Source organism: Ciconia boyciana, chromosome 10 (assembly GCF_034638445.1).
Source record: "Ciconia boyciana chromosome 10, ASM3463844v1, whole genome shotgun sequence".
NCBI lineage: Eukaryota > Metazoa > Chordata > Aves > Ciconiiformes > Ciconiidae > Ciconia > Ciconia boyciana.
The window spans coordinates 29,698,658-29,715,607 of record NC_132943.1 but is presented as its reverse complement, the minus strand read 5'-3'; the positions used below and the strand labels follow the sequence as shown (position 1 = coordinate 29,715,607).

The 16,950-nt window shown below is 38.4% G+C and overlaps 1 protein-coding gene across 3 annotated transcripts in view; it reads right to left on the bottom strand.

The window, feature by feature from the left end:
- PARD3B (par-3 family cell polarity regulator beta) overlaps positions 1–16,950 on the bottom strand; it is a 439,522-nt gene that overhangs the window by 165,398 nt on the left and 257,174 nt on the right. For 2 of the 3 annotated variants that reach the window (XR_012044291.1, XM_072874182.1), the window contains exon 16: positions 10,647–10,691. The exons of the other annotated variant lie outside the window; for it this stretch is intronic. Coding sequence is in view for 1 of the 2 variants with exons in the window: in XM_072874182.1 (XP_072730283.1) it covers positions 10,647–10,691 (45 nt within the window). In the remaining variant the exon portion in view is untranslated. The remainder of the gene's footprint in view (positions 1–10,646; positions 10,692–16,950) is intronic. 3 annotated transcript variants of the gene reach the window in all.

Sequence of the window (16,950 nt, the reverse complement as noted above, 5' to 3'; positions counted from 1 at the left end):
TCAGCTTTCTTCTTAGGGCCAAGGGGGGAGTTCCATGAAGGAAACCACTTACTATCAGTCATGCAGGCACTTTCATGAGCCACCTGTTCAGGCACCATCACCAGAAAGGCCCTCTGATTTCAAGATCAACATACAGCAAGAGGTCCCCAGGATTTTAAACATTAACCTTGCTTTGCTGGCTGCTTTGCCTTACTTTGAATCTGCACAGTTTCAATAAAAAGCACACCAAATTATTTATATTCTTCAAACTTCAAACTTATTGTTTCTTATTCTTTGATTAGGGTTAATGCCAGCTTTCTTGCTGTTTAACATTTTGCCATCTCCAGTCACTTCAAATTTAGTAACGATTCTTACTGGGCATGATACTCCAGGATCCAGAGATGCCAAGATCTCAAGTCCTAATAACCACTTCTGCAGAATTGCAGTATCTATTCTCCTGGGTGAAATTCTGCACTAACACAGTTACACTGCTCCTGCTTTCAGAGAAAGCTTTTATTTCTGCCTGATATAGCACTCCTCATATAGACACATCCACCATATTTACAAGCTCTCCTACCCACATGTCAGAAAACAACCTGGAATAGGAGGCAGTAGGAAGCTCCAACTCAAAAGCAGAAACTTTCAGCAGAGACATGAAATGCGGGAGGCTCAGCACAGACAGTCACAGGGAAAAGTATCACCAGGTCTGAGGAAGAGAAAGCATGCCCCAAACAGCCTACAACTGATAACTCATGCCAGCACCACACCGTTTACCAGAGAGAGTATTTCAGCGTGCAACAGATACAGACTTCTGCAGGTATGCCTCTCCTTCAGTCCACTGCAAGCTGACACAGACATCGTATTTACCACAGAAAGATGACCACTTATTTCTAATATTACTTATTTCTAAATACTAGCAGGCCTTACGATAAGCGGATACATTCATTACAGCTATTAAAAGTCTGCACCTCATTTCATACTACTAAAACATTCTGGGGTTTTTAATACTCTCTTCACTGAATTCTGCAGAGAACAACATTCAGCAATAATGACCAGGGGAGAAATAGCAACTATGAAGTGTGAACATCAAAACACCCCCTGCCCAAGCCTCAGTTAATATAACAACATGCCCAGAATCACTTCAGGAAATTAAAGAGGGGAAAAAAGGAGGTAGAAGAAATATGAATGTATGAGTATCTTGGCTGGAAAAAATTCTTGTGTGTTGGATTTTTTTCTTCCTAGTCACTTCTCCTACTTCTCTATCATAAGGGAGATATAACATTGGGTAACTGCTGAGCATGAAATTACCCAGGTCACATTAAACAAAGTTCCTGCCCCTTTCTCTGCTCCTGGAGCGAAGAATTCTCCCCAAGGAAAAAGGCTGTTGATTTGCAATCCCTGGATGCCAACAATTCATACTGGGTGATGCATAATTCCCATATTGCTGAGATGTAATGGAAAAGTAGTAAATCTTTCACCTCTATTGTTTATTTTTGAAGACTGCAGTTTGGATATCTGTCAGACCAGGCCTTCTCCTCTGGGAAAAGGCCATCATAACTGCCATGCAGACTCCAAGTTTACTCACATGTAAAAATGAGGCATTCCTGACACCCAGAATCACTCTCCAGCATCTTGCTTTAATAAACTTAATGTCGCAGCTTTAGCAGGCATGTCCCTTGCTATGCATTCACAGGAGCGCTCTGTACAGTTCCTACCTGCAGGAACTCTTACATTTCATTTCTTGGGGGTCAAATTGAAAAATCTATCTTTGGTACACTTTTAGGGCACAAGCTTCCTTCACGGAGAAGTCCAAGTTGTTCAGGACTTTCAGGTAGATGTACGTGCATTTTTGTTCTTAAAGTGGGAACATGGAAAGGGCTTTCCTGTTGAAACTAAGGTTGTTTGCTACACTTCCGTAGTACAGAAAATTCACATTTGCTGGGTGAAACAGAGTGAAATAAAAGCTTCTGCTCAGCTTATGCTTTTACAGGGTCATTTGTTCTCTGGTTCAGCAGTTTTCTGCAATCAGATGGATTGAAAGAAACCCTACCCAGTCTCTGTGGTTCCTAAGGAAAATTGTCCTCCTTTCTGTCTGAGCTGCCCGTTCACTCCATCTAGCATATATGAAAGCTTCTCCCTGCTTGTCAGGTTCAGGTGCTCCCAAGGACTGCTCAGTCTTCTCTCCCTCCTTAGGACAGGACCAGACCCAGAGCATAGCAGCCCAAACAAAGCTAAAAGATAGCCATAGCCCTTTAACAGCAAGTAACAGCACACAGTCAAAAATACACAAAACCAAGTTTCACTGGCCATTAAACAAGCCTCTCAAACTCACTTTCAGTTTAGTCTTCAGGACAAGAAATAGAGACTCAAACTTGCTCCCCCACTTCCTTTCTTTCAGCACAAAGACATCTCTGAAGATCTGCAAATCTTCTTTCATCCATGCTTTCTCCCTCAGATGTGTGTGTCTACCCCCTCCACCCCAGTCAACTTCCTTCAGGTCAGGCTGATCCTGGGATCAAAAACTGTCAGTTACAAAATCATTCTTCTCTCCTCCTGAACTTCCTTTTTCTTGCTCCCTTGGCTAAACCAGAAGAATACTATTCTTTTTTGTAGAGTTATTTTTTCTGCTAGGTTACCCTACAACAGCTCATCACAGAATTACAAGAATAATAATGCTGGCATAAAGAGAAAGGGGGCAGAAACGTGTGGCTAGGCATTATAGGTATCACAAGAGTTATCATGGGATCCTCTTCAGGAGACAGGAAAACATTAAATCAACTACGCTATGTTATAAAACCTCAATCACAGATCTTTGAATTTGCATCCATGCTGCAGATGGTCTATGTTCAGCTCTGCTCTAGATCCTAAATCTCTCACAAGAACACTGAGGGAAACGGGTTTCTCCTGCAAGTTTGTATTGTTCTCAGCAGATCAGATGTATTCACTTTAATGACTGTAGTTTGAAGAAAGATCAATGGGCACTGCTCTGACATATTTTAATATAATGCACACTGAGAGTCAGTCACAGAACACAAAGAATTCATAAAATCAAAGCGAGTAAGTGATTTAAGAGAAGATTCTTGCAATTCAAGGATGAGACAGCAGGGATGCTCTTCTTCAGTTTGCAGAGGTTTACTGACATTTTTTATTCCCTGCTCCTGCCACTGGGAAAGTAATTTTATCTATGGCAAGTAAAGTAGTCTTTAAAAAAAAAAAAAAAAAAAAAAAGTAAGTTTGGCATTTCAATTTATTAAGGATATGGTTTGATGTGGCCGATAAGGTGATTTAATAGACATCTGCCTCTGAAAGCCACACTTCTCATGTCCATCCACTTGCGAGTTTCCCCTCTACTGGCATGCAAACTTGTCTCTCCCTAATGAGTGGTTCAAGGAGATAAGCCCAGCACTATTCACTTCTGTCTGTCTTGTTCTAGATTTTGCTGGTTTAGCGCTCTCAACCATCTCACCAGCTAAGCTGTGAGACTGGAATAAAAGAAGTAACGGGAACCAGGCAGCTGCGGGTAGGAGGTGTGTTGACTAAGACTGCCTCTTTCGGCAGCAGCAAGCTTTTAGGTCAACATCGTAACATCAAACCGCACCCTCAAGTGAGGGATTTTTATCAACAGATGACTTTCTCAGGACCTAACAAAAAAGGGGTCACAACAATCATCAACACACAGCTAATAAAGTCTTCAAAAACAAGAAAAAAAAGCTGTCGAAGGAATAGTTACAGCCGGTGAGTTAATGGGGGCACAGAATGATTCTTCTCAGAGTAAAAATGAGAGCTTGTTTCCCTCCATAGAGCAGAACCATTTAACTAGGTTAGCCATGAGAGCAGCTTATCAGCCACATAGGCCTGGCAGGCAAGGGGGACTGTAAAGACTGCCAGCCTGGCATTCAGAAGAGATTTTGACCAACAAACGGCTTTTCACTCAAATTCAACAATACAGCAAGTTCTGTTAATTTAGGATAATTGTTTGAAGCACAGGAACTGATAAGTGTCCAGCCTTCCTTCTCCCGAGTCAGCGAAAAAAAAATCAAACTTCTCAGGCAGAAATACATATAGTTTGATGGGGTGGACAGGGGGAGAGATTGCTGTATCAGTCCCATTTTTAATAGCCTCTTAAAAATAATCAATATCTGGAATATCCAGTTTAAGCTTCTCTTGCACAAAAAAAAAATTAGAATTTGACAAGAGTTCTAATTTTGTTTTCATCTTGCTTCAATACACTTTCCTATCTCTGACAGGTTAAAATACATGAAGTTCCAACAGACAAATGAAAGTTTTTCCAACTAAACATTCATCCTCTATATTTAGCACTAAATATTAGATGAAATTAAGAGAGCATTTTTCTCCATGCTAATTCTTAAGAGTCAGCTCATGAAAGTTGGAGGCTCAGGATTTATTCCTACAGATTTCCAGACTTCGACCATTAAGACATGAAAAAATCCTGCAGCCCAACAGTTCAATATTGTGCTGTCCTGTACCACAGGCTTTGGTACAGCATAGTTTTGGTTCTTGTGCAACTAGGCAGGGTTAAACAAGCCCCCCCACCACTCCCAGCTCTAACCAATGTAGATAGTTAGAACAATCTATAACATGGAAACCACTACACATAAACACCTTAAAAAATGAAGTCCACTAAAAAAAGGGTAGTAAAGCCATACTGGCGTAGAGTACTAAGTAAATTAATATATCATCCTAGTTTCACTAGACAAGCTGCGTTTGAAGATAAGAAAAAAACAACAGTAGGCAGAGATTCAAGGAAAGCTAAGCATTTTAACTTTTGGGCTAGAAATCCTTATAAATCCCAACAATATAATAGATTCAATGTAACATCTTTGACTTTAGACCTTACAAAACATAAGTATACAAGAAAACATTAACTCCAAAAGTGACCTGCAGGAAAAAGGAATTTTATTTTTTGTTTCTTGGCTGCATGAGTTGATACAGATTCTCAGATGACAACAATTTATTTGGAACTATATCGTCAAAGGAACACTTTGCTTGGAGAATCATAATCAAAGTTGATAATAACAACAACAATAATAGTAACGCCACTGCCACCACAAGAAAAGAATCATGCAGGGAGAGAAGCCCAAAGTGAAGGTAACAGTAAAAGAATGAAGATCTTGCAGAAATATTCCCAGCAATAAAGCATCAAACTTAACAATTCAAAGCTTAAAAATTCAAAGCTTAAAGAGGTATGGGTTATGGGCAATATGGTGTACTGAAGCATGATAGAAAGATACTTGCATTTGTTTTGTGTCAGTCAAACTGAAATAGCACCAAGCACCACACTGGCTGAATTAAGGGAAAAATCACATTGCACAGCTTCCAGTGCCACCACAGTTTGCTTGCCTTCAGTACCCAAGCCAAGATACATAGGTTAGGTTAGGCTACCTCAGCATTGCTAAGGTATACTGCAGCCCGCAAAGGAGGCAATTCTTCTTCACACTTGCAAGAATGACTGGCACAGCCAAGTATTACACTCTTATTATCAAAGAGAAATAAAATGAAGTAAGATCAACCTTTTTCTCCTCTCACAAATGCAAAGAGAAGTGTCAGATTCTATATGTCACATGCTTTCAGTTAGATAGTGGCAAGGTCCTTGTTTGGACAGGCACTTCACTTGCATACGCCAGGAAGCTCAGCTATTTCCATGAGTCTTTTCAGCTGTGGATCTAGTTACTATATAAATCCTTATGAACTCAGCACTAAACCCAATGCCCCCTTTGAAAAGCTCAGCTTTAATGACATCTACAGCAGCGAGAAGGCTTGTTTAATAAAATTATGAGATCTGACATGAGGAGAGGAGAACACCACTTCCCTGCGCAGCTCTTTGACATAATTGTGTTACCTGCAAATCATAAGCAAAACAGAAGCCAAACCTGCTACAATGGCACCAGTCTAATTCTCAAAAAAGCCTAGCAGCATCCACTAAGCTTTCTGTAGTCCTTCCTAACCCCACTATTAATCCCCAGCAAAATCCTTGATTAAAAGAAAGCCTTTTGTGCTACATAAGCATGCATAAAGCACTGGATTTTGCTGGTGTTCCTCCAGTTTAAAAAAAAAAAAAAAAAAAAAAAGTTCTCCAGTTTTGTCTCCCCTTCCAAGTCTGAACTCAAATTACAGCAATAAGCTTAGCCTAGCTGTTATTCATGCTTTTACCAGAACAAACTTTAACACACTGGATTCTGCCTGCACAAGACCATATAATATTGTCCCTGCACCAGACCCTACCTTGTCCCTGCAAAAAACTAAGCTGGAGTTCTTGAAATCATAGGTTATGTTTCTATTTGCAAATTTAGCAGTGGCTGGGCACATGAGTTTACTAGAATGTAATCATCTACACTATAAAAGTGTTGTAACAGCTCTTCTGCTCTCACAAATACTTCCTAGAAATGGTTCAGGAGTTAGGATGTACCAAGCACAGCTTCCAGAGGCAACCTGAAGACATTTTACAATAGAGGCTCAGAGCACAGATGGGGATCATCCTGTGCCTCTCAACTTTAAAGCCAAAGGGGACATTCAGCTTACATTTGTACAGATCCAATCTTAGCATCTCATAGACTTACTTCACCTACGAGCGCATCCATGGCTGTTGCAATAGGCTGGAGAGCCTTTCCTGAAGGTAACAATGAAACAATCTGTTGCACTTTCCATACCCTATTCCAGTGGGTCATATAAAATCTACCAATAAACCTAACTTTTCAACCTCTCCCGTGTCCTAAACCATAACCTTAATCCTCATCCTAGCCTTAACGAAACCTCAGTAAAATTTATTTAATGCAGAATACACTCTGGCATTAAAGGATGCAGAGATACACCAAGACCTTTAACCTACCTTATCCAAACTCTCTCCAGTCCCAATCTGAATCTCAGTTCAACCACAACTCAGTTACCCATACGCAAAGCAGTACAGACTGGAGGTCTACCAGATGTGTCGGCACTCAGACCTCATGAAAGCTTTGATCTTGCAGGATTTAGCTCTACACCTACCTCTTCAAGCCTTCTTTCCCAGAACACTAATCCTACCCACAGGCTAAACAGTAACCTCGTAACCACACTGTCAGCAAAATGAACAGCAAGGGGCAGAACTTGACCAGAAGCATCCTTCAAACTATGCCAATGGGCCTTTTCCTACTCAGGTCCTAACCCGATCTCTTGCCATATAGCATTAATTCAAATTCAGCTTGGTAACAGAGCTACCCCTGTATCATTCAGTCTTGCCAGTACTAATCCATAGCCCAGTCACATGTTCCTCACATAGCAGCCAGCAAGAAAATAAGATCTTCAACTCATCTTGTCTCAAAACTGTCTCGAAACATAACCCCAGCCAAAAGCATGGTCTAGTGACATTAAAATAAAAATAGGAAAGCTTTTTTGCCCATTTTGCTAATTAATATGTCAGAGCTCATAAAGAAAGACTCATCAGCTCTTCTCCAGCACTACATCATCTGAAAGAGCTGTGTCAGCAGAGACCTCAGCAGACAGTCAATATATACTGAAAGTGTTCTAAGCAGTAAATCAGAACACAAAAAAAGAATTTCAGAAAAAAATAAAAATAGCTGCAAAGAATTCAGTACTCGATTTCAGTATTTTATATAAATCAGGTTATATTTGATGCACAACAGTCTTGCCCTTCCTTATAAAGGGTATGCCCCTAGCTGTTATGGAATCGCTTTTCTAAAAAGCTAAGAGTTCATGGAAAAACTGAGCTAAAGTTTGCTGATTTTTCATCTTTGTGAATTTTCAGGGATCTTCTCTGCTTTAAGATATCTGCTTTAAGGAGACCATCACTGGTTTCCTTCTCATTCTCATCGTTGGAATTGAGTTTAGGGAATGGGGACACACCATTGCTGGGCACACAGGAAGCTTACAGAGGACAAAATCCTCCTTAGAGGATTTAGAGAGGATGCCTTACAGACACACACACACTCTGAACTCTGGTCTTTTCCAGAAAGATGCAGCCTACTTGGCCCAATACAGCACTCCAGTGCTTTTGCCAATGGTATTGTGGAAAACATTTGCAACACTAAGAACATCTGTAAGCACAGGAGGAGTCTTCCATCCGGCAGGATGAAGGACAGGCCAGCTACGAGAACCAGAATTCACAGATATATTTCTGTGAGGGTGAAATACAGGAACAAGTCTCCAGCCACCTTCCCTTAGAACATGCTTACAAGCTCAGGATGTGTTCCAACATGCTTCTAAAAATCAAATCTACTTTTTAAGAAAAAAAACAAAAAAAAATAGGACTGCCATTTGTGGGTGCAATATATAAAAAGACAGAAAGATGGGGCTACAGCTGCAGATCCTTCTAATGCCTTGGTCTTCTGCAGAATTGTGATAACGCTTTCTGAAATTAATACATGCTACTAACTCCTGCTGCTGCTCAGTAACATGTAATATGCGAGGGATACAGTAGCTATACCAAAAGCTGAGACTAAATGCTTGAAGAGCCACTGCCCCAGAAGGAATAGAAAGGATATTTCCCTAGAGACAATTACTCAACTGCGTATTTCATAGAACAAGTCGTGTTGAAGGAGAGAAAGGATAATTGCATTGATTGTTAGTAGGTGATAATTAATTCTGTAGAGAAATACGGTTAATTTCCTGAAGTCTAGAATAGGATGGAAGCTCTTCGTTCTATAATGAGAAAATAACGGTGTTTTGCTCCCAGCAGAAGACTGTCTTCCTCAGCATGTTCTTAAAAAAGGTACCTATACCTATAGGAAGGCAGCACAATGAGCGATGCTAAAACAAGAGTTCTGTGATGTGACTGGATGCTGGCAAGATGCACATATTACATATATTTAAAAAAAAAAACAACATACAGTAAAAAGGGACCAGAGAAAAAGAACTCCATGTTCTTGAACGAACCTTTAAAATAAATATCTGAATGGAACAATGAGAAAACTGAAACCACAGCTTGATTTCTCTTTATGAAGGGTTAGGAAATGGAACATAGAGAAGGGAGAAACATTCAACAGTAATTGAACAGTATTTAAAGTGGACAGAACCAAGAAAAATCATACACACTCCAGCCTTCTCAGAAGTTAGCTAGCTCCTTTTATTCTGAAGGGGAAAAAAATTAATAACCTGTAGGATCTTTGTATCTATTCCTTAGGTGATCTGTTGACCGCTGATTTTAGTCTATGAAAAAAGATCTTATGTACACGTAAGAGGTCTATGAAGGATAAGTAAAGCAAACAAGCCAAAGTTCAATAAGCATGGGTCCACATTTTCATATAAAATTTGTAGGTGTCTTCAAATAGAAAAATGTTCAAAGCCATGGTTTTAAAGAATCTGGAGAAGTATGCAGAAGAAAGATCAAATGCTGCTAACAGTGATATTATAAAGCTTAATGTACCTATAACAACTGATTGCCAAAGAGTTATGATCTCACCAGGTTTCCTTCCAGTACTCTTTGATAGCAGTGAATTCCACTGATCTTTGGAAAACTGCATGATGTTGCAATGTTTGTAGTAATTTTTCTGCACAGGAAAAAACTCAAGGGCAACACCCCTAGCTTCTTCAAGTTGACAACATCATTTCTTTGAAGCTTTCACATTCCCAAAACAAAAAGTTGAAAGAATTTTTTCTCCCCAGGAGTGATAATGTTACGAGACATATGAACTACCCCTTGATTCAGAAAGAGAATCCAAGAAGTTCACAGACTTCGGAAAGATGCCAGAAAAATTTAAAAAGAATTTGTCTACTAAGTTCAGGAAAAGGTCTTCAGATAAGGAAAATCCACACCAGAGAACTAAAGAAGGACACCCAGTTGCACAGAGAAGGAATACCATAAACAATCAGGAATCTCATAGTTGACCTTCCTTTACATGAATTCAGCTTTTTAGTTCTCTCAAAGGAGTGGAAAAAGGCAATGTGCAATCATGCTACAAAGGGGCAGCCTGAAACTTCAGGGTTTTCTAACATCAGAATAGATTGCTCAATAACTTGAGTTTTCTAGAAAGTTTAAGGTTTCTTATGTCAGCTTATCCACGGATTGCGAAAAATTACAATCTTATGTGACATTTCCTTGAAAGTTCTTATAATACAAGAACTGTAAGTTGTACAGTACCACTGTGTGGTTTGCAGAACTTACTTAATAAGTAGGTACAGTAATGACAGCAGTATGGACTAATTTTTTTTATTACTATGGCCTGAAAAGTTTAAGAAAAACACAATTATTTCTACTGCACAAGCACAATGAAAGGAAAAGCTTTGACATGCCTTTTTTTAATCTGTAGAATTTTTTTTAGTGTTATCTTCAATATGCCTGGTAATGGAAGTGGAACTCAGAGCAAGGAGAAAAAGCAAGAAATATTTGTATTTTTCAAAATGTACGTCACTTAAATCTCCGCACTCCAAAAGACACATTGCACTTGCCCTTACTTGAAAGGGCAGCTTCTTCAGTTTACAACACCTGCACTGAAAAAAAAAGTTACAGCTCTTCCTGCAAATGACTCCGCTACACACACTGCCTGGCAAAGAACAATCCCTAATTCATCACTGTACAACTTGGATTCAGTGCATACAAAGTAATGCCTTAATTTGCAACTCTTTTAGTCACCACAGTATCCGTAAGCTGATTTCATTTACTGCCCACACTACTTGGAAGTTGCTGAATTTTCCTCCAAAATAGGAGGACAGCTTACCCGATTTGTGTCCGGCCAACAAACCAACTTTGCTTTCATCTGCCACTGGAGGAATAAAAGAAAAGATACAAAGATCAGAAACGTATTTAAATTCACAAGCCTTTGAAATACTGTCAAATTATTTCAGACACATAGAATCCCAAATCTTTAAATTATAATTGTTTGTAAAAAGCTTTTTTTAACCTAATCCACCTGGGGTGCTTCAAAGCCCAAATATCTGAATCAAAGCCCACTGAAACCAATAAAAGGACTACCAGCAGTCCTTGTGGGTTACAGATCAGGACCTCAGCACCTACACACTCAAAACTGAGTTGTCAGAAGAGCAATTGCATTTGTAAATAACTCATCTTGCCAGACAAATCACAGGGCATAGGAGAGTTGTAACATTTTCAGATCAAAGACCTCAATTGCTAAAAAGAATCCAGATGTGGAAACCCTCCCATCTGCAAGACATCTCACTGACTCACAGGACACTCTGCAGACAATGAGGTCTCCCAAAACCTGATCTTTTGGAAGGCTTATGCTTTTATCTATGTTATGATTTATTTTATTTTATCTATAAATTGTACCTTTGCAGTATTTCACAACATCTTACAAAGAAAGATGTTTACAGTAGCAACAGTTTGCCGACAGACTAGTGGAGGAGCAATTTCTGAATGTAACAAAAATTGGAATTTTTCTTCAGTAACTGTACTTCAGTTTATTATCATATATCTCAAGAAACTAATTAAAATACTTTCCCAGAGGGCTGAGGGGAAGAACCAATCACCATTTCTTAAAATGAATTCTATGCAAAGAAATAGTGCTAATGTAATGTTAGGGATGATAAAATAAGCACAGGAAATGAATGTTAGGGTTGAAAGCTTATCCTTCAACTCTGCCTGCCCAAGCACTCCCTTATATTATGCCTTAAAACGTGATCTCTTCAGATGATAAAATAAATTGTTAAGTCATACCAAAAATACTATAAATGGGAACTTACACAAGCTTTGCATAGTGGTCACCATAAAAAGTTTGCATACAGGGTTATCTGTGGTGATACAGGAATGTGCTATTTTCTACCCAGGAAAGAGCAGTGCAGTAGTTACTGACATTTAGGAGCTACTACTGGGAAAATAAGCACAATGTGTTTTCTTGTATTGCCTCCCGACTTCACTTTTAGGGAAGCTTTTCCCCCGCCAAACCCACCGTCAGATTCAGGACCGGGATTCAGAACTACAATCATGAATCCACAATTGACCATTGTATAACTCTTCTCTACCTTTGTGATCTGATTGTCATCTGATTATAAGTAAAATTGACGTAGTGCAGTTTTGTTGTGGGACATAGATGCTAATAAAGTAAGACTAATACTGTTTGCAGCTTTATGCAGAGATGCTGCAATACAAAACAGCTAGCCCAAATTAAAAGTGCAACCAAAATTCAAGGCAGTTCTGTACTTTTCTGCTTGTCCTTTAACCTTTCTTCTAGGTTTTTCCAGTCCCTGGAAACGATAATTATTTACCTCCTTGCTATGCAGTTTGATCCTATAAGACGAAATGACCGGATAATGATTTGCTGTAAGGATAGCTTAAACTCCTTTTCCTCCTCTCTCCCCCTAAATTTACCTCTAAGCAGAACAACCATGGAAAACTTTAGTCCCAAAGGTTAGTGTTTTGACAAGTTATGATTGTGTGAAAACAAGGGATTATAATGGAAACTGATTTGCAACCTTAATTGTAGCAGTCACTAATGGCAACCACTATAATATATGATAATTACTTGGAGTAGGTTATGTTACCGTACATAGGAGCTTTAAAAAAAATAGATACCAAGGTTCACAGCATTTTTTTAAAACTATGCTGATGACTTGGTTTGCCTGAAACTAAGTTTTACATTATTAAAAGGGATAAATCCATTTAACTTAATCATACTTTAGACACCGGCTTCACACACAAAAATTAGATTTTAACACTGGAGGGAAAAAAAGGAAGAATAAAATGATTAGAAAATGAAAAATAATCTTACCAGACTACAAGGTTAGCATTATGAGTTTAAGCACACACACACAAAAATTGGGAAATGCAAAAACTAAAGTTTTATATCAAAGTTTGAGCAAAATATGTGTGCCCCTCCATGGGGCAATTTTCATTTCATGGGATATTATGCTTAGGCAGTGACTTCTAGGCTGGCCATCTTTCATTAGACTGAACAGAATTGGCACAGACAAGTCCATTGGATGAGAATCCCATTCCTTCCCTTGTTTCCTCTGGGAACAAGGACGAGACAACAGAAAAGAAGGAAAAGACTAATGGGAGATAAATACTTTGTAGTTGAAAACTTTGTTTCATTTAGAAGGTAATAAGATGTCCCGTTCCACAAAAGAGCATTTGAAAACACTGCTCTGCATGACGTTAAAAATTCACGCAATCATTCAGTTATGACAAAAATAGTATTTCTCTGGCTACCTACCTTGGCTTTTGAAAAAAGCAAGAGCTAAGTGGAAATTTATTTTCTATGATTCTCCTAGTGTTGGCCTATCTTTGCAGAAAGGCACTGGAAAGATTTTAAACAGGGAAAAAGACTGTCTACGCTTAAAACTCAAGTGAAAAAAAATTCTAATTATTTTTATATTGCAACATCAAAAAGTAATTACACTGCAACTAACTATGAAAAATTTCAGCTCAAGAGGATCACGCTTGGGAATGTGCAGTGCCAGACTGGAATGTATCAGGACAACATTTGTAACAAACTTTCAACTATAATGATTTTTATGAGGACACTAGAAATAGTATATATTCTTGAGCTAGAATTGTTAAATGCAAAATATTTCAAAAAAATGAAACCAGCTAATCTGGGGACTGTAAACACAAAACTCAAAACAAAAATCTGGGAAGGATCAGTGCAAGGGAGCAAATACATTCACAAAGAAGAAGAAACTTCTCTTTAACTTGTAAATCAAACAAATACTTCACATTCTGAAATGTCCCTGGAACTCCAGGGCATGTTAGTTCACAAAGTTATTAATGTTTGTCAGTATAAAACACATAGCATTTTCACCACAGAAGCCAGTTAGGTATTCATTGTCAGTACTCGAAGTAATTGCTGAGATACAAGTGACAGAAGTTCTACAGCTAGTTAATAAAAGCAGGGACATTTGGGAGACTAGCAAGACCAAAGGTTATGAAAGATGGAATATTACTAAAACAAACAAAACTTTCCAGCCGATAGCAAACAACTGATACTTTTTTTTTTTTTTTAAACTATGCCAACAACCACAACAAGTGGTAAAAAATCCTGAACCCTCTATGCTGTGAATAATCAGATGTATTAGGATTTCCTATGGTAATGTTCTGGAGTGCTGTGTTGCTTTAAGAAAATAAGTAGTATTGTTCAGCAACAGTAAAAGCACCCAACAATGTATCCATGTCCTTCCAATCCAACCTTATGATTGCCATTTCTGTGCCCTACTCAAGATAACCATTTTATTTCAATTGCATGATTTTCAATCGCTTAGTACACAAGCAGCCTTCTATATTGCCTCAGAAAGTTTGCGTCAAAATACAGCCCAGGATTACTTAAAGGTCAACAAACTACCTCCCAGCTATGGTTTAGGGAAGCACAAATCAATGCCGCTGGCAATTGTGATAACCAATTTCCCTCCTTTTGCCCAGTTCAATCACTGTACCATCATATTATTTTTTCCCAAAACAAGGAATTACTACTATTCACAAGATACAGGGTACTACTATTTAACTTAGTGCCTCTTTTCTGAAGGATCAGTTCTGCACATTGACTAAGAGCTACTTAAAATCTTCTGAACATGTGAAAGTTACTTGTATTTCTGCTTGTATTCTGGACAAACTAACACATACCTTTGAAGATCAGCTTCAGTTCTGCACTCAGAAAAGAAGCAAACAAGGATTAAAATTACAGTTAATGGGAAATAATAAGAGAGACTGAAACATCAAAAAATTTCCTGGAAAACAAATTTCCTGATACCTTTATTAGTCTATAGGAAGCCCAATATAAAATTTCTTATTATACGTTAATCAATTAACAAGGGCTGTATTCCCCAACCACATATACAAATTATACTTTCATGCTTTTTAGACTCCATCAGTTTCCAAACACATGAAAATAAAGCAAAGGTACAAACTGGTCACTGTTTTTTCTGATGAACTGTATCCTTACCCAGCCCTTTCATCGTAATGAAGGCACTGCATCATCAATTAATTTTAGTCAATGATAGTGTCAATGACATAATTCTCCTGCCATTTTTATTTTCTTGGTGAAGCATTTCCCCATCTAGGAGCAGCATAAATCACTCAGAGAAATTGTGCCAAATGTTGGCTCACAACCACCACTTAGAAAATGCTGCTTGCTGTTCTCGGTTTGCCCTGTAGTACTGCGTACAAAGACCACAGGCTTTTATGCTAAAATCTACAGGAGCAATAAAGTGTGTGTACGAGGAAGGGTAAACTTGCACTGTCTTATAATATTTTCCTTCAATAATTCCCCCTCCTCCCCTCTCTAGTGACAGTGAAACTTCACAAAAGGGCCCCATCTTTCCTGTTCTGGGGTCACCTGGTTATCCACCAGCTACTCATTCTTGAAGGATTACGAGTCCTTGATAGACTCCTGTTCACTTCAACGTTGAAAAGCAGCGAGACTAGCAAAAAGCTTGCACAAGGGCCCAGGATAAATTATACTTATGTGGTAAAAAAGGTAAACCTTTTCCAAAATGGCATCTAACACAACATTTGGGATGCCCTGTTCAGCACATTCAAAGACAGGAATAAATCACACTCAAACCAAGATTCTGGATTCTTTTTCTCACCTGCGCAGGGTTTTCTCTAATTAGATTTTTCAGAACAATTTTATTAGAACTGATTTAACACTTCAATTCAATTGTATTCAGAGAAGGTCCCCAAGGGATACATCTTGTGTATCAGCACATGAGAATGAAAATACCTAAGCTTGCATTCACTATTACTACTACTTGTTGTTGAAGAACCAGCAGTACAGTTGATGCTGTCCACTAGACACATTTACCTTTAAATGGAAGGTTTTCTCCTTGCAGAAAATACTGTTTTACAATTTCCCACCCAGCGTGATATAAAGTTCTTCACTTTCTTCTAGTGGCTACTAGACTACTCATTCTTAAAAGGCTACACTGCTAATTGCAGCCATCACAGCTTCTTTTACACTTTTGTTGTCTTGTCTAATCCTGTCTCACCTCTGTTCCAGAGAAACTGTACCAGGTTAAAACTGATCCAACTCCCCCACTACACATCTGCCACATGTCATTAACACTTCTTCCAAACTCCTAGGGTTAAACCACAAGTTCCTAATCTAATCTGTCATTCACTGGTTGAAAACATTGATAGAGAACAGATTTAAGATAAAGTGTAGGGAACAGATTTATAATAAAGTGTTCTTAAAAGTTACTTCATTATCATCTGTACTTTCTTTCTCATGGTAGCTATAAATTAACTTAGTTGCTATTGTCTCTCCCTAACACTTTAATAATCTAAGTGCATTAACAGATCAACTCACTTTAAACTTACACTAAAGCAGGGTAAGAAACTACCACCTCAACCATGTGTTACCATTTTCTCAGCTCTGTCACCATCACAGCTCATACGATGCTCCCAGTCTGCTCCACAGCAACCTTCCCTGAATCTTAGATTTCTACAAAACCAGGCCAAAAAGTTGATATTCCCTCCTGCCCACTTCTGCCTTTATGCCACAGCTCACCTTCCCCTCAATTGCATCGATGCAGATTTGGTGTAAAACTGAGTAACAGAATTGACCTTGTTAAAAGCCTTTCTTTTCATAGAGAATAAATGTAATTTCAGTCACATTTCAACTCAATTCACACTGTCCCTATCACTTAATAAATGATTTTGTTTCATTCCCTACTTATAGATCTTACAAACAGAAAATTGGAAGTCATTTAAACTAGGAAAACTATGTCGTGTTCATTTCTACAAAATTTATTCTGCAGAGTAGCCTCCAAAAATATACATCTAATCTGACAGTACTAGGAAGTTACTCATGACATCAGCTAGAATAATTTTAAAATCTCTCTTGGCCCTTGATCCCAAAGGCAATCACAGCCATAAGCAATATAGTTTTTTCTAAACCCATGACATTTTTGTTTTTGAAAAGTCTTTCTCTTCAAGAGATGATTTGTTAAATTACTGTTATAAGCCAGTAACATTGAAGTGTCTGTTAGAATTCTGAGCCACCTTCTTCTCCATTTCCTCATTAATGTTCTAATGACCCTAACTGGCTCCTAAATGCAGTTCTGAAGTTGGTT